This window comes from Corvus cornix, chromosome 2 (assembly GCF_000738735.6).
Source record: "Corvus cornix cornix isolate S_Up_H32 chromosome 2, ASM73873v5, whole genome shotgun sequence".
In the NCBI taxonomy this organism is placed as follows: domain Eukaryota; kingdom Metazoa; phylum Chordata; class Aves; order Passeriformes; family Corvidae; genus Corvus; species Corvus cornix.
In genome coordinates, this window is record NC_046333.1 from 117,858,990 (window position 1) to 117,881,236 (window position 22,247).

A 22,247-nucleotide genomic window follows, 5' to 3' on the forward strand; every position below is an offset into this window, starting at 1 on the left:
GCACAAAACCAGAAGCTGCACAATCAGCACAGAGTAACACAAGTATCTCACTATTGCTGGCTAATTTTCAATTTGATGCAAACTAACAAAAGAGCATTTTTTCCTGAGAATCAATCCAAAAAGCAACCTCTCCACTCCTTGTAAATTAGCCTTGTAGTCTTATTTCTGTGACAAACTACTCTACCCTATTCACAGTCTGTTCTTTGTTTTGTATCCTATTGTCTTGACAAGCCAAAGATACAAGAGCTAAGTGTAAGGTTCTGGACTGCATTATTACAGACGAGTTATCTCCAAAGACTTAACAGAGTAGTATCAATCTGATATCCAATGCACTCTTCAGCTTTCTGACATACAAGGTACTCAATTACAACCAGTGCTACAGATATCTAAAATTCATTCATCTCTTCAGACATACACACTGATAGACTCCAGTTAGTGTAAAAGTGCACCCAGTGTAACATTCAGTGCCCTGCAAAGACATGCTGGTTTCATTCACAATGGAAGTTTTCACCTTAAACTTATTTCCAATTCCAGTGTTCAAGAATTCATAAAATACTGTATTAAGGTTATTCCCAGGCAACCAGAGAAATGCTCTGAAGATAATCTGCAGATGCCATTATGAAGTCAGTCCATTCCTTGGCCAGCTCTTCAATGGAGACTTCCTCCCCCCCATATTCCTGTGGGAGAATGCTGACGGGGAAGTGTTCAGTCAGACTCTGCAAGTAGTTATTTCCATGCATATACACCTAAACCAAAATATTAAAAGCATTTACTTGGGTATGAATGCTAAACTACTGAGTGAGAACAGGCAGCAAAGCATCTCAGTGCAAGAGCTGGACCCACCAGCTTGGTTTAACTAAGTGTATTTGTTCATAACGAGTTCCTTAAAAGAAGGAACTACCTGGTGAGTTTCCCCTAGGTGCTCAAACTCAGTCCTGCTCAGTATCTGAAGGCTGGTGAAGGATGGACTACAACCTGAGAAGAGCATTTTATGTAGCCGTGAGCACAGGAGCCAAAACTAACTACACACTTGTTCCAGACTGGTTTAGCAACACTGATGAGAGCACACACTACATCCAAACTGCTAAACTGAGCTAAACCATGGGAAGACTTGTGATTTGTTTAGTCATGATATCTTGTACTTGCCCTTCAGTCATTTCCAAGAACAGAGCTGTGTCTGGCTCCTGGCCATTACTATCTGGTCCTGCCACATGTATTTAAAAACAAGATTATGTAGTATGTATGTAGGTTCAGACAGGTGTCAAGGAAGATACTCAACAGAATCTATGTATCAGTCCTTACGTTTCTGTTCTAACTGAAATTAGATCCTGGACTACTTCTTCACTTTAACCCTTGCAATACTGTAGGTTTGGTTCTTCTCCTCTTGCTTTATTGTAGCTATTTTGAAGTCTTGTTCATTACTTCCAGTCTGATACTTTTATAGGATCTACTGTCCTGGCGTGCAGTGGCTATTGCAAATGCCCAAGATTCATGTGCTGAGTAAAGGAGGCTTCAGAATGGGAATAACAATAGGCAGGGCTGCTTATTTTGTACCTTAGTTCTGCTGTTAACACTTCACTTTTGTGCCAGCTGAAAACTCCAATATTTTTCCTATGCTGCAATACACCGTAGTCCTTGCCACGCATTTGCATCCAAATACAAATTTATTTGCAGATTTATAACGGGAAAACTATTTAAAACAACTAAGGAGCTGTTTGGAAAAAAACTTTGAAGTTAAGTCTGACCAATTTTTGATGCATAAATGCCTCTGGAGGTCTCTCAGGGCTAAATAGTTGTCTTCTACTAATTCTGCACAACTTGGAGCATAAAACACTATTTAGTGATCATTTTTCTCTCTCATTTATAGGCAGAGTACTGGAAAGTCCAGGATCTATTTCTTTCTAGTTCTGCAGAAGAATTGTTATGTGACCTCAAGCAAATTATTTAACCTCTTTCTGTCACAGTGTTTTTTATCTTTAGAGCAGTGATAACAACACCATTGCAATTGTCATGTTATTATTGACTGCAAATGCTTTACAGTTAGATTCTGGAGGTCTGTACGGCATTAACAAACAAAAATGGTTTATGCTCTTCATTACTCAGGAGTAACAGAGCCTAAGGAAGTGCTACAGATTGTCATATAAGGATTTTGTGGCAGAAAGAAATATTTGTGTGCACTCACCCGTTGCTTTATTTTTTCAGTGAGAAAAGGCTTAATTAGAGCGAAGACTGGGTGGAAGAATAAAGGCTCATTAATCAAGTGGATACCTCGAACTTTCAGTGGAAAGGAATCCTGTCAGCATACATGAAAAACAGAATAAGAAAAAGAAAATATTATTGAAACACTTCTATTAGTAAGGACAAGACTGTCTAGTCCATAGGTGAAAGTATTCCTTCTGACCTTCCCAATTCTTGCATTTTGTAGTGCTGTAGCAGTGTAAATTAAGAACAACATTTAGAAAAAGCATATCTTGTTCCTCCCATTAGAAAGAAAAATCTCACCTTTCTTAAATCTCAGTGTGAGGTGAGACTGAATATTAAAAACAAACAAACAGAAAAACAAAAAAGAAAAGTATCACCAAATTGCACATAATTTGTATTGTACACAAACCTTGTTCTCAGCCATTTTCTAAAGAACAATTTTTTCACAACAAATATTCTGCTACTAATTTACAAAAACCTATCTAGCTATGTGCTATTATTGGCAATAGTCTGAAGGATAATACGTAAATATATATAAATTATTGAAGATACTAACTTTAAGTTAAATACATTATATTTTTTATTTAAGATAAGCCTTGAAATTATTAGGAATTTGACCAAGCCAGAAGTTCAGCTTTACAACAAGATTACTGTTTTAATAAAATTAAAATATCTGCCATACAGCCTTTATAATACAAAATAACTTGGATTCTACTTGTGTTCATTTAAAAGTTCCAGATCTTTGAATTTTAAAAGAAAATATGGCAGTGATCAAAGCAAGCTTTATGCAATGGGGAAAGTAAAACTTCCATTCATATCCCACCTGATACTACCTTGGAAACAGATGTTTTCTGTTTATAAAAATGGTACTTCTCACAAACATATCTCCTCACTAGTTCAGTAGTTCTAAGGAAAAAAAACCCAAACCCAACACATTTCTTTAGTCCCACTCCTTTTAGATTTTAATGTATGATAAAGACCTTAAAATTGTCAGCTTGTATGTTTATTTAATGTTATTATGGGTTATCATATACTTAAATTCTACTATCATGATTTCACAAAACAATTTTCTATAACAGATAATAGATTTTTCATAACAGATTTTCAAGATAATGTCACTTATTATTCATACTATGCTTTCCATTCCTTGGTACATACTTCCTTTGTATTAACTTCTGTTTCTTGATACAGGATAGCAATTTGCAAGTCATATTTCTTGAGTAAAACACAGGGTTAAAACTAAGGTTTCTCAGCTTTTACTTATAAGCATTTCTGGACTGCATTCAACATGCCCTGGGGTGCATCAGGCACAGCATCTCCAGCCTGGCTAGGGAGAGGATTGTCCCACTCTGCTCTGCTCTGGGGTAGCCTCACCTTGAGTCCTGTGAGCATTTTTGGGCATCACAATATTAAAAAGACATTAAGCTATTAGAGAGCATTCAAAGGAGGGCCACGGGAATGGTGAAGAATCTGAAGGGCAAATCTTATGAGGAGTGGCTGAGGTCACTTGGTTTGTTCAGCCTGGAGGAGACTGAAGGGAGACCTCATTGAGGTCTTCAAGATCCTCAGAAGGGGAAGAAGAGGGGAAAGTACTGATCTCTTCACTCTCCTGACCAGGGACAGGACCCAAGGAAATGGCCTGAAGTTGTGTCAGAGGAGGTTTAGGTTGGATATGAGAAAAAAGTTCTTCACCCAGAGGGTGTTTGGGCCCTGGAACAGGCTCCCCAGGGAAGTGGTCACAGCACCAGCCTGACAGAGTTCAAGAAGCATTTGGACAGTGCTCTCAGGCACATGGTGTGACTCTTGGGGCGTCCTGCATAGGGCCAGAAGCTGGTCTCAATGATTCTGATGAGTCCCTTCCAACTTAACATATTCTATGATTCTATGGTTCTATGACATTGAACAACACTAATATAATCTCTGGGTATAGTTTACAAACCCAGTTAAAAGTGATGAAAGGAATCAGGGGGAAAAAAAAGAGTTAAAATTCTTTCTCTTCTTTGAAAAGAACACTGGAAACACACAATTTTTATTTTTTCATAGCTCAAAAAAACATTTAGAAGTTTGAAAAACACTGAAAATATCAGAAATAGGTCAAGATGGAAACATCATATTCAAAGAATTTCCTGCTTTGAGATTATGGATTGAAACCTTTAGATGTACTTGCAAATCCTATTCTGATTCCTTTCTGCTCTATTTCAAGGTTAAAAAAATTACCAGCAATTTGTTTACTACCTCAGAAATCAACTGAAACACTCTCAGTAGTCCTGTTTTCATGAGATCTGCCCCACGACTGCGTAACACGAAGACTTCTTATTCTAGATGTGCGAAGTTGGGAATACTTGATGGTTTCACTAAAGTTTTACAGTAGATACCAAGAAGAAAGAACATCTGAAGTTCTGATGATATTAATTCAATGACTAAGCTTTGATTGAATCTCAGATATAAACCTTACCAAATCAGAGCAAGAGATTATCTCCCTGGCTCATCTCCATATCACAGGCTAACAGTTTTATTATTACTGACTTTCAACCCAACTTCTGAAGGAAAATAGGATTATTGGACTACACGGTAACTTGCCTGTCAATTCTCTGTCCCCTTTTTTCTTTAATTTTTTTCTCTCAAATTCAGTGGCAAAGTTCAATTGAATTTGGCAGAAAGGAATAAGCCTTAAAGATAGTAAAGTCCTGAGAAGTTTTGTGAAAAATAGGAGGTGAGATAGCAGTGATTTGCACAAAACAATGCTCAAGTTGGGGGAAAAAAACCAAGCAGAACATAAATGTTGTACATTCTGTTGTTAGCAGATGAAAGATCACATAAGCATCATCCATACTGGTAACAAGTTAGGAGTGTCTTGCTCTTAACTATTCATAGTGCATGCTACTTTTAATATTCTCTGAGCCGGGAATAAATGCTTTAAATATTGAGTTAATGCATAAAAGAATGGAAGAGAAGAGATGAAACAGGATAGCAAACACAGATCCTTCCAAAACTGGGCTTCATTTGCTCTTCCAGTAATGAAATTCTTGCGTTGGTGGAGTTCTTATAAAATACCAGAAGTTAGAGGGCATTTACTGCTATAGAAGAATAAACTTGAAATAAAATCAAGCACAACCTATGACTTGTAATGGATTTAGGATTTTGTTCTTCTAAGTTGCAGTCTGAGAATGTCTATGGAAGGAAAATTTACAAAATTTACTTATAGCTTGGAAGAGATGAAAAATTGGAAGTCATAGCAATGAAGCTGCATGAAGCACTATGTCATACTTACTGTGAGAACAGCAGCAATTTTCTTGGCCACAGCTGGACTGATTTGAAAAGCATGAGCAAATCTCCACCCTTGAAGGTCAAAGATGGCCTTGACTCCATTTCGCTGAGTCTCAATCTCCTTTACAATGAGTTCAGATGTGATGAGGCTTACACGAAACACATCATATGCTGTAAATAAACTGGGATCCCATTGTCCTGAAGAGAAGACAGATTACCCTGCATTACTATGAGAATACCCCATACACCTGCACTTTTGCTTCCTACGGCTTCTAATGTGCTTCTCAGGAACAAGAATTAACCAGCAATAACGAAATTCCTGAAACAATCTGTTTTGCTAATGCATAAGTTACTTTGTGTGCCTGCTCTCTCATTCATCTTTGATGATCTTTTAGTAGATGGTACCACATAATGTAGCATGTTCTACCTATAGCCATAGGCCCAGTACAACATTTTGACAGGAACAGCTTAATTCAGTAACAGTCATGCTAGCAGAAGCTGCAGATCATCAATCCAATCAACTATTACAACTTTTTTTCAGCACAGTAATTCTCTCACAGTTCAATGTATCTCACTTTTTTTTTTTTCTGAGGCCTGAGCAAAAAATTGCATGGGATGAGCCTTAACCTTAGATGAAAGCTTTAGAGGGCACAATTATCTACTAGACCAGCTGATAATAAGACAGTTCTTTGAAAGCTGGCAAAAATAATGTCTCTGTCCAAAACAAGCATAAAGAGATATGGTGTCCATTTAACTACATATTTTTTGAAAAGATTTTTGGGAGGTACGTCAAACATTTTCCAAGTAGTGTTAGCTAGGGCTCTTTGGCTACAAGTAAACAGTGAAAACCTGGTGAACTGCTCATCCAAGCCTAAACTGAACGTTGATACATGACTAGGTGTGCACCTTTTTATTGTGTTCTCCCTGCTCTGTGCTGCATCTGCATCAGTACCACAGTCTTAGCCCATAGCTTTGAAAATTTATACGAAATCAAATGATCGTTGGGACATTCAGAGCCAAAACCCAAATAATCTTACAAGTTTTAATCTTTAAGTTTCTTTCAATGCAACAAGAATTTCACTAAAAAGAAAATTATGTTCTTCATAAGGGATTGTACAGCTTTAGCCACACTAGTTTATAAGTAAAATTATGTAACTGTTACAGCTCAGTAAACTCACCTTTAAATTAATGTAAATGTATTTCTAGCAAGGAACATGTTTTACCTTTCTAGTTAAGACATTCTGATATGATCTAATTTTATCAACCCCTGCAGTTGTACTCATAAAATATTTTTGTTTTGCTGCTGAAATTGTGATAATTAAAAAATAAATAAACCACAAAACAAAACAAAGCAAACAAACAAAACCCCAAAACTTCAGTGTCAGAATCAGGTGTGAAACACTTACAAGCAATTCTGTCACTCACCAATTCTGTATATTAGAACTTTGCTTCCGTGTGGGTCTCTTGATTTTAGGACTCCGTGATAGCCAGCTTGCAGAAGACCAAGAACAGAAGATGGTTGTAAATCTGCACTTATTTCTGGGCATTCAATTCTCCACTTCTGATAATTCTTCAATAACTGGAAAAAAAATTAACATGGATGTCAGGTAAGCATCAGCTATTGTAGGAACGACACAGTTAAAAATATGTTTTCCACATGTGGTCACAGTTAGGTTTAATTCATTAAATTAGCTATAATTTAATTGTATATTTTAACCAAATCACTCCTAGAAACAGAAGGTTGCTATACTGGATCAAGTAAGTGAGTAAATTGCCATGATGCATTTAGAACCCAGTCAAATCACTAATGGACTGCAGTTGCCATTTTGTGGCAAAAATGAAAACTGCATGTACAATAAGGCCGTAGTTTCTATGTAAAATGCATCTAAACCTCATTTTTTCCATTCAGGATACCTTTAGGATTGTTCATTTTGCTACTGCATCAGACTCATTCAGGATTTTTTTAAATTTAGACGTGCAAAATTTTATGGAGGAACATTCTCCTTCACTCACACACCCTCTCCCTTCCTCCCTATTTTTTACACAGTCATAAATAATTCCAGTTTACTATTTGAAACAGGTATGCTCATCAGCATATCCAAAACCATTTCTGAAGTCCCTTCTACCCCTCTGAAATGAGATAATATAACAAAGTAGTGGGTCCATTACACATTTGACAATTTCCCTCCCACAAAGTGGAAATAATGAGAACCTGTTTGGCTAAAACAGAGATCCTGTCTGTTGTCAGGGACATGGTCACCCTGATTCCTAAGGCTGGGAGGCAGCATCATAACCACTATTTCTAAGGCACAGGAAGAGCTGTGTGTTGAAAGGCGATGGATTAATGCTAAGGAAGAGGCAATTAAAGGTGTTCCTTTGTGAGGTAACATCTGTGTTGAGGAATTACAGGGAGCACTGTGAAAGGTCACCTTAGAGACAGATCGTGAAAAATTAAGTTGGTGATGCAGTAGTTCTAATTTCCAAGTCTAATTACTGTTTCTCCTTTAATATTAGTTAAGTGGTTGTGGGGGAAATGAGCTATGCCCTGCAACTAAAATTTATTTAAGACATTTTGCATAAGTAGGAAGCTCTGCAAGACTGTCTTCTAAAATGCTTCCTCTCAGCTCATCAATTAAATTTTGCCTCTGCTTTATCACCTCTGCTAAGTTCTCTAGCACTAAGTTTGGAAATCAGAGACGTAACTATTACAAATAATTCACATTTTGTTTTAATTTCCTCAGTGGCTATGACTTAGAGTTCTAACCCAAGACCTTCAAAAGTAGCTAAGAGAATCAGAATTTTTTAGAACTTTGTTTCACAAGAAATTGAAATGTAGCTTTAAATCTTAAAGGAAGCATGCACAGCCTAGCTTTTTAAATCATTTCTATATTTCAAAAACAGGGAAACCCAATCTGATCCTCAGCACAATTTCACAAATTAAATGTGCCCACCACACTAAAAGCATCAACTGAAAGTCTTTATTTCCTATAATTTGTATTAACAGAATTTTTTTCTCCTTTATCAGTTACTCCATATTTCACAACAGAAATACTGAGGTTAAAAGAGCTGTCAGGTCCAACTAATAGAATATAACCTTAAAAAAATTACTTGTATCTATGCAAGTATAATTTTCTTCAGCCTTTTCGTTGGAAGAATGATCAGAATGAACTTCAGAAAAATTGAATTCATCCCTTGGAAAATCAGAGCATCAGCTATGCTGATTCTTACCTACAGACTCTTAGAGGGAGACCTGAGACTCATCATCCTGTAGCTCACAGTATGCTCATGTCAGATAATTAGTCTTACCTCTTACCCTTCCCTCTACTTTGAAGCTTCTTGTATCATTTTACATATAACATACTTTTTCTTCAGCTTAATGCTTTTCTGCTCAGATTAAGGTCTTGAAGGATTTTGAAGGTCTCTCAAATGAATTGTCATGAGAAAACTATTTATAAAACATTACTGTTTATCAGCAGAATTTACATAAAAATACAGGGTATACTGATCAGAAATTAGCTATATTTTTATGGAAGTAGAGCCTATAACTATGTATTTAGATCCAAAAAATAAAAAAGTTCATATACCATGCTAGAATCCCTCTTGATTTGGCAGTAAAAAAAGTGGATAAAAAGCCTCATCCACCACCATAGAAAGAAACATTTAACCATTAGGAGAATTTTATTAGCAGCCTTTCGACTGCATTAAATCAGTTCTAGCCTAGACTAATTTTAAAACAAACAAACAAACAAACAAACAAGGTGAGGGAAAGAGGGAGGAAGTAGGGAAAGTAAGTTAATTTGTGGAACAGGAGTTCACTATAATTGCAAAGATGGGCCTGTTGAAGTACTCTGATTATCTCACTCTGTCAGTACTTGACTATCTACAAAGGGCACTGTTTGAGCAATCCCAACTGCTTTGTGCCAGACAGCAATGTCAACATGTTTTTTCCTTGGTCTTTCCAAAACAGACTCTGAAACAGCAGCAGAATACAAAAACACCCTGAAAAGAGCTATGCAAACATCTGTAGCTTTGTAATTTCTCACTTTTCTTCTAAAATCTGTGGTGCTGCAACTTAATGAATGTATATATTTTAAACACCTCTTTGAAGAATTCCCTACCAAAACTAAGATGAGAATAAAAATGATACATTCATTCAATAACCTAAATAATCTTGTCCAGTCCGTACAGTTACTTTCTCATTTTCATGATATTTACATTTTCCAAGTTGGAAACAACAAGGATTTAAGTTCTTGGACCTTGGAAGAAAGAGAGTGCTGTTTGCAGCTTGTGATACACTCAAGATCCTTACAGAAGGCATAGTTTACCTACTAGTGATGCCTTTTCCTGGTCTTAAAATCAAGAGCCATACACGGTTAGAAGGGGAAAAGGGATTTTACCTTGGTATTTATTTTAAGGATCCTTAGGTGCACACATCCAGGTCATATGCATCGAAATGCACCCTGCAAAATGCCCATCCCAAAAGATCTGGTATAACATTATAGGTTTTACTAATTAGCATATCTATCAAAAATTCCCCAGTGAGAGGCTCAAGTGAGGCCCCCTCCCCAAAGAACCTTCCCCTGGATGGTTCTATCTTAGCTAACAGAATGTGTTCTGGAGAGGACCTTGGGGTCTGGGGCACACTGATCCCTAGCTACGAAGCTTCTAAAATGTTTATTCTCTTAGCTTGACAAAAAAGTCCAAGAATGTAGGCAAAAAGCACTAGGAATACAGAAGTTGTAAAAAAGGTATAACAGGGGTATAAAAGAAAAGGCAAAAAATCTTCATGGCATCACTAGCACACCCATTAAGGAGTAAATATATGGTTGGAATACTTCTGACACTTTCCATGACATGAGCAAGTGGGGCATCTTTCAAACACATAACATGGCTAAACCTAAAACATACTTCCCTTGGCAAGAAAGTCACAAAGGGCTGAAGAGTTCGTAGATTTTGAAAACCTAATCTAATTACCTGCAATGATTTAGATCTGAAGTAAAGGTTAGCATTAGAGAATCTTCCACAGCATCTACAGCTAGTTTTGGCAGATATTCTGTAAATTTTAATTTATGTAGGCAATCCCTTTCTTATAGCTGCACATGGTCAAGTCTTACACAGCCACTTAAAAGAGTAATCCTTAAACATGTAAAAGAGTTCAAAAACTAGCAGTGGGTACTTACAGGTATTCTAGTTTCACACTGTTTAAGCACAGAAATTCATGGGAAATTTTTTTAAAGTATGATTTTTTTTTTTCCCAGCAAGGAAAAACATAAATGTATACAACAAACACATTGGATATAGGTGAAACAACCTAATATCAGGAAAAACAGACTCATTCATTACCCAGTATAAAAAACAGCTCACACACCTACAACACAAGAAAAACCCCTCAATGTATAATTATCTGTGATTACAAACTGAATAACCTACTTAGGATCTGCTCAGCATCTGAAAATAGATGCAAGATAACTTGATAAAGGGGAGAAATCTGGATGAAAAACTCCCGTGTCTGGAGTTAAGCATTAATTAAGAGGTTTTTTTTCCTGAAATCCGTTGGGGATAGTTCCAGATTTCTGAACATTACAGATTACAAAGTTACCAATTAAACCAAGATTCATGTCCTACAAACCAAAGTGAACTTAGTACTTTGCTTAGACACAAAAGAACTGGAAAACATTGTGCTTGTTAGAGAAACTAATGTGTCTGTATACATAAATGAATTATATTTTTCTTGATTAATAACTATTTCTTTATTAACATGGATGATAGGCAGAATGAGGCCTCTATTGTGTCAGCAGTTGTACCAATGCACACAATGCTTGGGAAAAAGTTTTCTACTGGCATTCTTTGCAGGAGAAGCCACAGCTCAAACTTCAGAATATAAACCTTTGTGCATATGTATTTTATACTTCTTTTTATATATGTGTATACAGATGTACCAGAATTTAAGCACACAGTATACACAGATAAAGAATTTTAAATATTTTATAGAGACACAGAACTTTCCCAATTCCACATGCATTACCTCTTTGTCACTGGAAAAAGACTGGCACGTGCTGGCTTAGCACAAAGGGAATCCTGGCTGACTGATTTATGTTTCCTCAAGAGTCAGCTCAGAGAGCTAATAAGGGCTCTTCCATCCTTTTCAAGGAATTCCTTAGTATTGATGGAAGAAAAGCAGCCAAGTAACTGATTTTAACTTAGCATTTATGTTTGAATGATGTGAAGATCCTCAGAGATAATGTCTGAGACTCAGCAGTGTGTTTGGCACTACAGAAAACAACCCACCTTGTTGGGTGGGTCATCCTAAGCAACTTACTTGCAGTACGACACACTAGGAAAACCTCATTTCTCTGTAAGTCGAATGCAGAGAAAAACCAAAGTCTGGCTATATATACCTTGGTATCAACCAGAACTCCTAAAAGGATCCTAGATATTTAGAGAGTTTTCAGTGCCACAGAAGGGATGCTTACAATAGTATGCTATGAAAACCCTTTGCATAGAGCTTCAATGTCAAACATTTTCATTCTGTCCCCCAGAGTATAATCTATTTCAGGTACAAAAAGTATTCCAAAGTCACTTAGAGTCAGTCCTATACAAGAGTTATGGGCTGTAAGGCACAATAAAACACACTAGCAAAAAACATTTACATCCAAAAGGAGATGCTAGTTCTCCAGATTTCACATATCACTAGTGAATCCAAGTGACAGTGCTTTTGATGATAACAGTGAAGTCAAACATACACACATAGCTGGTACATTCAAAAAGGGGCAGACACTGATCTCTTCTCTGTGGTGACCAGTGACAGAACAGGAGGGAATGGCCTGAAGTTGTGTCAAGGGAGGTTTAGGTTGGACATTAGAAAAAGGTTCTCCACCCTCAGGATGGCTGGGCACTGGAATGGGCTCCCCAGAGAAGTGATCACATCACCAGCATGACAGAGTTCAAGAGGCATTTGCACAATGCTCTCAGGCACATGGTGTGACTCTTGAGGTGTCTGTGCAAGGCCAGGAGTTGGACTTTGATGATCCTTGAGGGTCCCTTCCAATTCAGCATATCCTGTGATTCTGTGAGAATAGTCTGTTCCTGAGCTTAACTGAATAATCATTGTCTTTAAGAAATTAAGATAGTTTTATCTCCTCTTCAAGTCCTTCAATTCCAGCTACCTGTTTCAGTGCTGGATTTTCTTCTAGCATGAGAGATATCAGTGTATCAGTAGTTAAAAGCAAGTCTGGAATTGCCACTAGAAAAATGTAAAACATTGCTGTTATGAGTCACCATCAAAGATTTAGAAATGCAATGTCTTGAAACAATCTACCTGATTATTCTTTTCTGAAGCATTTCCAAATGTTGGTAACTGACATCAGATAAATCTCTGTCAATTATTAACCAGAAATTCATCAATGAAAAGGTCTGGTCAGTTGCCAGACTCTTGATTCATGTTTAAGGCTAAGCCCATACTAAGATGCTGGACAACTGTTGCTTACAAGCATTGACAGAGCCATGAACTTTGGTTATCCCTTAGCTGCTCTAGAAATACTATGCAGTAGTACACAGCAGCCCAGTGGGCTAAGAGTGTATCAGCCTGAACACCAAACCAAGAGGCAACCAGGACAACAACAACCAGGACAATCAAACCAGGACAGGACGGAAGAGCCACTGTCTGGACTGATGGCAGGAGGGCTCTGTCTAGGGTGAAGTACTAACATAACTTCTGCATGAAGTCACACTTGGGTTAGATGAATATACAATTTGTGACCACGACAGATTTTTTCACAATAATTCTCTTTGGCCTTTGATATACTGATTGCAATAAACATATTCCTTTGGAGGGGAAAAAAAAGGAAAAAAAAAGAGAACTGCTTGTGTTATTCTTCCCATACTGTAAGAGAAGTATTCTAGAAAATGGTGTCAGCTAGTATGTAGAAGATTAAGTACAAGTGGCTACAGCACTTGGGGAACTGAAATTCTAGACAGAAACATTAAATACAGGTAGGTTTTGAACATCAGAATCTCTTAATTTGAAGAAAGGTTTGAAATTCAGAAACTTAGCAGTCTGTGGAGACCTAGAAAATCTAAAGAGGTTTTAAAAAGACTTAATTTTTCAAAGCAGGTCCACAGTCTAGAGGGCTGATTCTCAAGAGGAACATAGGCAATTTGCTCCTTCATAGACTTCCATCTCTAAACCTAGCCTAGATTCCACACCCGCAAAGATTAGTCCTACCTACAACACACCTCACAATTAACCACTACAGAGTGCAGAAACGTATGGGCCGAATTCAGGAGTGCCACTGTCTTGTCTACAGGATTGCCAGTAACCACCAATTGCAGTGCAATTAGGAGTGGATATTCAGGAGTCCATGTTGTCCTCATTAAGCCCTGCATTTTGGAACCAAGAAACACAGGAAAATAAAATGGCTTTTGTTGGGAAAGAAAAAAAAGGCATGGTCCTACAATTGTTAGTGCACAGCTTTGATACAAACAATCTCACAAACCTCAAGTAAAAGTAAGATCCATAAAACCCAAAGGAATCTGACTTGACTCCTTGGCTCTTCTGCTGAGGAGGAAAGGTTTAAAGCTATGATGCAAATCTCATGAGTGAAATGAAAAGAGCAAAAATACAATTTCTAAAGCTATTTATGATTAAGGGGCTAATTCAATTTCTCAGATTCTTATTTTAGCTACTACCTTGATCCTGCAATACATACGTCCCTTACGGTGACTAAACTTGAAAAATCTACAGTCCAGAGAAGTCAGAAACTAATAGGTGAGCTCTGTTGGGCAATGCTGTGTAATCAGCAAGAAATTCTATGGAAACACAGATTTCAGTTGGCACATGTGAATCAATGCTTCTGCCCTGGGAGGATTTGGAAATACTTTCTGTTCCAAAGGTTTAGTGGTTGTCAATCTTTCTTTAAAAAAAAAAAACAAAAAAACCTGATAACGATCTGTGCCTTTGGATATTAAAAATATGTGTACTCTGTGGCAAAAAGGCATACAAAGAGCCAGGAAAGTAACACGACTTACCAAAGCCTGCAAGGAGCGCTGTAAATGACTAAACTGCAAGCAAAAAGAAGTTTTTACTCATAGTTTTAGACTACTTGTAAGTCTGTAGTGAAACTACTACGGCTACTAGTAATCTGAGCCTGATAATCAAGACAAGTGTGTCCTTTAAAAAATACTGTTTCTTAACCGGAGCTGTGAGCTTACCACATTTACTGTATAGGCGAGTGACTGTACCACGTTTATCACAGCCTTTATGTTACCACATCCGTATCTCACTGAGCCAGCCGCGACACCGCACATTGATTCGGTGCCACGCCGAAGACACGCGTGACAAGCATTAGTTACACCCTGAAACTCCCGCTCGGCCTCGGCCGACCCAGGCAGCGCAGGGCACGGACCCACCCCACACCCCATCCCCGCAGCGAGAGCCCGAGCCCGGCTGCTCCCCGTCCCGGCCGGGGCTGGCTCACGGCCGCCGCGGGGGCTGCCCGGGCACCGGGACCTGCGGCCGCCGCCCTCTCCTCACCCTCCAGGCCAGGTCCAGGTGGAAGTCCCGGGCGCGCAGGAACCGCACCAGGAAGGCATCGGAGAGCGGCTGCGACCAGCGCTGGCCGGGCTCTGCCTCCGCCCGCCGCCGCAGCTCGGACACGGCGCTGCGCACCCGCGGAGAGTGGTCGGGGAGGTCATTGAGCTGCCCCGCGCCCGGCGCACCCTGCGACATCCCCGCGGCACGGCCGAGCTCAGCCCCGCCGCCTGCCCGCTCCCATTGAGAGCGGCGGCGCGGCGGGGCCCAGCCGGGCTGCCCCCGCCCCCGGCGGGGCTTAACCCCTGAGCACCCTCCCGGGCCCGAGGCAAGGGAGGAGGCCGGTGTGCTGCGTCCTGGGCCCGCCCGGCTGCGGCCGTGCCTCTTTTGGGGTTGCTTTTTCACTTTTATGAACTTGACCGGTTTTTAGGACTTTATGCTTAAAGCCCATCTCCTGTTCTTCGCTTCCAGCCCCAAAAGTGAGCTGTAACTGCTCCCTCTGGAGGGCGAGAGGCGGCCCCACCGGGCAGGGAGACCCCCGACACTGTACCCGCGGCGCCCACCGCCGGAGGGTCACCCCGGACCCCTGGGACGTGCTAAGGGTAGTGGCTTCCCCTTGGGGCGACAATAATCCATCTTTAGATACTAAATCGCAAAAAGCTGCAACTTGATTGCAGCTTGAAAATGAAGTGCAAAGCGGGGATCACTGCTGGTGCAAAACTGCCTTGGAGCACCTCATCCTTAACACGGATACGCAGTAACGAAAATATATTCACTCTGCCAGGAGAAAGGGCAGTGAAATTGAATTCAGTCTTAGTCCAAGTTTGCTGCCCAGCAGTGAGTTCGATTATGAAAGGTAAAGAGTTCATTGCTGTTGTTAGTATTTTTAGTATAACCTTTTCCTTGGATTAGGTTTCCTTTGAGATCTCTCTGGCCTACTTAGGCTAAAAGCCTTATTTTATTTAATATACAATTGATAAGGCATACTTCGGCATTGTAAAAAGATTTACAAAACTTTGTTCCAGATTACTTTCCCCTTTTCTGGCTTTCTACAGTTAATACCTACTTCTTGATCAGCATTTTGGTTGTATCTAACCACATCTTGGATTCTTATACACTGCTTAAAGGTCTACAGGTATCCCCCTCAGCTTTACAAATCTAAAAAAAACATCTGCCTAGCTAAATGCAGATAGGTAAAGAGTGGGAAGCTGTTAATTTCTCTGTTTTCGTTTTACCTCTGTCTCACAAGTTCTTTTACTCAGAGTTCGGATTAAAATGCAGGAGATGCAGGGTATTTCTTCTAACTGATGTTTATTCTTTCTTATCTATAGCACAGCTGCATGGAATGTGCCTCTAAGTTAACAAGGTGGAAAACGGCTGAGTGCTACAGTCCAAGGTCTTTTAAAGTCCAATCTATCAAATTATGGAATGCCAACTAATTTATTTTTACTTATAATCCAGTAACTGAACATTCATGTTCCACACTGTGGATTTTTTGAACCGGTACCAAACCACCCAGATTTGTGAAGAAGAAGGAGGAAAGAAGAACTAATTCACACCCAAAATCCTCCATTTTGTTACATGCATATTATTATATCCCAGAAACCTAAATTTTCTACATCTCTACCTAATCCACCCAGTGATATAACTTTAATTACACAGCAACAATCTCAGTGTTACCCCATAATTTGGGAAGCTTTTCCCAAGGCCTCAGGTCAAATGCAGTGTGCTTTTGAAGATCACTGCCCATCAGCACTGAAAGACTGAAATTCTCTGAACTCAGGGTTCCAACATCTCCCCCTCCTGTTTGAAGCATGAACATTGCTTTAACTGCTTTGTTAAATCATTGTTGGATACACTGAAGTAGACAAGGTACAAGTACCATGATGACAATCAAAACATACATGCTAAATTTCAAAAGCTCTCTCCACAGTGGAGCAAGGCTGAACCAATCAAACAGATCATCCATCCGTGATCCTCTTTCAACTTGGAGTTTGATGAAACCTTCTTCTAATTGTTGAATGCTCTTGTGTATTGATACCAAATTGTTGGGGTCCCTCCCCCGCCGTGTAGCCCTGGGAGAGGGGCCCTGAGGGCACAGACACGGGGTTTCCCTGCCCCTGCTCAGCCTCGTTCCCATTGGTTGGTTTGTGTTCCCTGCGCGGGCAGAAGGACCCTTGGTCCCGTGACTGGAGCAGTTCCTGGGCAGAGCTCCGGCCATGCGGCTGGAGAAATAAACATCTCTGAAACATCTAGCAAGAATCTGTCTGTCCATATATATTTCCTTTCCACGGGACTCCTGGTTTGATATATGCGTGTTGCAGGATCCCCACTGCAACAAAATGATGGAGAATTGTGAGCAGAACGATCCCCGATCCCTAAGCGACTGATTTGTGTGAGTAAATCCTGGAAAATTTGGATTCCTCTTCTTGGTTTTGCTTTGCTATTCCATATCTAAACTATGGAGGAACGGTGGGAAGACTCTTGGCTCTCAGAGCCGCATATGGACATTTATCTTAAACTTAAAATGATTCTTGAACAACGATTTGTAAATTTTAGCTTGATTCAAGCTCAAAAGAACTGAAACACTTCCTGGCATGGTTGTTTAAGAACTTTTTCTATGTTTCTTGGGATTTAATTCTTACCAAGGGCTTTTGGAAAACCGTTTGGACACAGTTAATACTGGAGTCAAAATATATGCCGATGGAAGAATATTTTCGTGAATATTATTTAGTTACCGAGACTGTTGAGCAATGTCAGCTGTGTCCTGGCGAAGGGAAGCCTGGCGCAGGGACCGTGCGGCCCAGGCCACGTGCACCGAGCGCTCTGCGAGCAGCAGCGAGGCAGTTCCCGCGCGCGGGCGGAGCCACCCGAGCCGCAGTGTCGGTGGCGGAGCGAGGAGCGGCGGGACCCGGCGGTGCCCGCACGGCCCAGCCCAGCGCGTGGTGGAGCGAGCCCCGTGAACGCCCGACCAAGAGGGGCAGCGCGCAGGCAGCGGCTGGCGGCGGTGGAACGGAGCCGCGCCGAACCGAAACGCGCTCTGGAGCAGGGCACGGGGGGTCGTCGCTCGGGGGCCCGGCCGAGACGTGGGTGCAGCGCCTGGCAGCGGCAGCGAAGCTGCGACCAGAGGAGGCGACGCGCGGAGAACTGAGCGGCGCGGCCCGGCCCGGCCCACGCAGCCCCGAACGCGCCCCCGGGAAGAGCGCGCAGGCACCAGCAGCCCCGACAATTCCAACACGGGAGTGACCGAAGGAGAGAGCAAAGATGCAGCGAGACAGAAAACAGCAGCCACTCAGAAAAAGGAAAAGATCATAGTAACTAAGATCTTAGGGATAGTAAAATGGTATAATGTTAAGCAAAATTATGGTTTTATAACAAGGTGTGACAACCAGCAAGACATATTCGTGCATAGAACTGCTATTAAAAAGAATAACCCTGAAAAATGCATCCCAAGCTTGGCAGATGGAGAAGTCGTGGAATTCAAAATTATACGAGGTAGAAAAGGGTTACAAGCATCGCAGGTCACTGGGCCTGATGGTGTTCCTGTGAAAGGCAGTATATATGCAAAAAATCGTAGTCATGTTAGACAGTATCTCCATTGTAAGCCCCCCCTACAGTCTCCCTTTCCTAATCCCACCTTTCCCTTTTACCCTATGTCCTATTACCCCCAGTGTATTCCCAATCCGTTTTTTCATCCATGGTTTCCCTCACAAAACCATGCTTTTGCCAACTGTTTCCCCAAAAATCCCTTTCCAATGCCGAGTGGGGGATGAAAAGGGGAAGGGAAGAAGTTAAACCCTCTCCTGCCTCAGTTTCCCCACAAAGCATGCTCAGAGAGTTCTGTCTCCCTTCTGTCAGCCCTAAGATGTTCCACAGAATCTGTTTGGACATTTAAAGACTCAGGAGGGTGGCTTGTTTTGTTTTGAAACTGTTCTTGTTATGTTTATCCAGTTGTTTTCATTCTCCTTTTATTAAAATAAAACAGGTGAGGTGTTGGGGTCCCTCCCCTGCCGTGTAGCCCTGGGAGAGGGGCCCTGAGGGCACAGACACGGGGTTTCCCTGCCCCTGCTCAGCCTCGTTCCCATTGGTTGGTTTGTGTTCCCTGCACGGGCAGAAGGACCCTTGGTCCCGTGACTGGAACAGTTCCTGGGCAGAGCCCCGGCCATGCGGCTGGAGAAATAAACATCTCTGAAACATCTAGCAAGAATCTGTCTGTCCATATATATTTTCTTTCCACGGGACTCCTGGTTTGATATATGCGTGTTGCAGTATCCCCACTGCAACACCAAATGGTCAGAAAGGTTCATGCAACGCATTCCATCAAAGTCTTTGCATCCATGTCTGTGCACTAACAAGAGGAAATCTATTGCTGCTCTGTTTTGCAGAGCTGCATGTCTTACACTTTGAACATCTTTAACAAATTGCTCAATGCAAGAGAAATGGCATGAGAGTTCTTACTTAGCCAACAGCCTAATTGATCCAATTGTTTCAAGGCTGCTCCTACAGCAACTTGAGGTACAAAGAGAGCTGCAACAAACCTTCTTCCAAAATTCCAGGCTTTAAAATTATCATTACAATCAGGTGTGTATTGATCGACAAATCTTTTTCCTCTATGCTTATGTTCTTTTATCATTTTTACGTTAGGTGTTAGTAAAGTAAGTTTCCCAATGCTACATGGTCCACCTTTGGGGTATGATGGAATGGCAGGCCAAACTCTATCTCCACAAATTAAAAAATCTCCTTGTGGTAATTGTAAAGGGACATGGTTGGGTGCTGTGTGCAAGACTGAGGTGAGATTGCACCAAGATGTCGCATTATTATACAATGCATGATTTGGAGTGACATCTGTGATTTTGTTTTTATTTTGTTTTGACTCAGGAGAATCAAATCTTATGCAAAAATCCATTTTTACTGAGCTAAAGATTTCCAATTCTTGAGGCTTATAGGGTGTCTCAGGGAGAAATTTAGCCCAGAGACCCCATTCCTCTGTGGGATTCATGAGAAATTGTAAAAGATCTGAAGACACATTTTTTGGTACTGGCCAATTGTCTACTGGTAAACCAACCAAGCAGGTTGAAAATGGCTTTTCTGGACTTGAATAAGTCAAACAAATGGTATCCAAGCCTGAGGCATTAGCTAAGGTCACCCAAACATTGGTTTTTAGGTTGACTCACGGGCAGGATCACGTTACTTAAGGCAAACAGTGAAATAATAAGGCACAAGTATGATATCTGATTTAGTTTCATGCTTCTCTTTGGTTTCTTTTCTCAATCTCGTTCTGGGACAAGCCAAGCGTGAGGCATGGAAGTTATTCCTTTTGCATTCGGTTCCACAAATTTGGACCTCTTTGGATTCTCTCTGAAGTTTTCTCCAATTACTGTGGAGACAACAACCATTTCCTTCCTCATGACCTAATATAATTAAAATTTCAGTGGCCTTACACTTCATATGTAATTCTGAATCGTAACATGATCCACACCACGCACTTGTCAACAAGGTTTTATGATATCAACAATTCCCACAATATTATACTGGCACAAAACCCAAGGCTCACAGCTTCTGCATGTGGGGAAGAGATGTGTATCATCAGCTGCGGTCTTTCTGCAGTTCATGTCTGCATACTTCCTTCTCTGCTTCCAGGGGTGTCTGGGTATTCCTGTGGCTTGTAGGGCTTCCCGTTCTTTGAAGGAATCCACTTTGGACCGGCACCTGTGGAGACACAAGCATACTCTTTGCCTCAGGTTATTAGTGGGAATGGGCCTTCAATTTTCCCTGTCTCTGGATTTCTGATTAAAACTGTAGGCTTTTCCTTTAACTTTGCTTGTGTGGTGTTGGAAAAATGTCTGATTATTGGCAGATTTGGTTCTGCAAAAGAGCTGTTTAAAAAATTTTAAATGTATAGCGCTTTATTCAAGCGCATTTGAGGCGTGGGTTTTTTTGCCAAAAAAAGATAATAAAGCAGAAACTTGAGAGACTGAATAGGGAATGCAAGCTTGCAGGGAGAAAGTATTGAAGGAAAGGATAAACACTGGGAAACAGCTGGGTGTGCAGTCAAGAGTATATAGATGTGGAAATGTGGGCAAGGAGGTGTGAGAAAGTGTGGACTTACCCTAGATCAAGAAAAAGCAAGCTGGAAGTACAGACAGAAACAGAGAGGACAGAATGTGGAGGGGACACTAACAACAGGTTTTTAAAAAACCACCCTTTTGTTTCTGGACAGATCTTCCATGGGAAAGATTTGCATGCAAATGTGTAATCCAACTATGGGTGGTAGGACAAGCAAAGGGATATCACAGAAAGTTCATATAGTAATTTTAAACACCACTTCATAATTTTTGAGCACTTATTTTTGCCATCTCAGAATTCTTCCAACTTAGTGCTTCATCTGTGAACACAAAAAGGGCAAAAAAATACAGATACTTTTCCTTAGACTGCTCAGATGAGCAACTCATAGCTTCTAACTAGCTTTTCTACAACATTTGTATTTTGGCTTCATATTTGAACAAAGTTACTTATACTAGCAGTTTTAGTGATTTCCATCAGGACTGAGTTACAAAAATATCTGTAAATTTGAGATTTTTATTAAAAATTCTGTGAGTGAAACTGTATTTGTAAAACTAATGAGAGCTCCTTTCTCTGACAATGAAGATGTGATATCATCAAGACTTCCTTCAGAGGAGCCAACATGTTGTATACTTGAGCCTTCACCAGAGCAATTAAGACCTGTTGCAAGATGAAACTTGTAAATAAAGTTTGTGTTTTGTTTAATTACATCTGGAAAAGAGCCCAAGGGTCTGAAAGCTCTGTCTAAATAAGTTATGCCTGTTTGTAAACTTTGTCTTGTTTGTGTCCTTGGACCAGGATGATTACTCTTATAAAAAAGACTTGAAGTTGTGGCAACAGCTCTTTGATGTTTCCTTTTGGCATATTCCTGTGACAAACAGACTTTTAGCAGATAGCTGGAATTTGCAGTCCTTCAGGAGAATATTTATATCTGAGTAAAACCCACATAATACTTTAACAGGTCTGTGACAAGAGGTGTGGAGGCAACTATCTTAGATTGACTGTAACATACATGTGCACTTGTGCTTCTTTCTTTTACGAGACACTATAAAAACTGTAAGAGGTTTTTGAGTTTCAACCCTACAGTAGTAGCTGTATGTTTTTCCTGTGAATGATACAGATATATAGAAGGACTTTGTCATGCACATGTACTTAAGTTAACATTAATACACAATTTTCATTTAGA

The 22,247-nt window shown here is 40.3% G+C and overlaps 1 protein-coding gene across 2 annotated transcripts; it reads right to left on the minus strand.

The window, feature by feature from the left end:
- Positions 1-199: 199 nt before the first annotated feature.
- Positions 200-15,262, minus strand: TTPA (alpha tocopherol transfer protein). Of its 2 annotated transcripts, none has more exons than XM_039548861.1 (5): positions 15,002-15,260; positions 6,895-7,048; positions 5,474-5,667; positions 2,183-2,293; positions 200-746 (listed from the first exon to the last, which is right to left on the minus strand). In XM_039548861.1, exons 1-5 carry the CDS (start codon positions 15,194-15,196, stop codon positions 567-569), a joined length of 834 nt encoding a protein of 277 aa, XP_039404795.1. In that variant the 5' UTR covers positions 15,197-15,260; the 3' UTR covers positions 200-566. The 2 variants fall into 2 exon arrangements, with proteins under 2 accessions (XP_039404795.1, XP_039404797.1); XM_039548863.1 differs by having other exon boundaries at positions 554-690; positions 15,002-15,262.
- Positions 15,263-22,247: the final 6,985 nt, after the last annotated feature.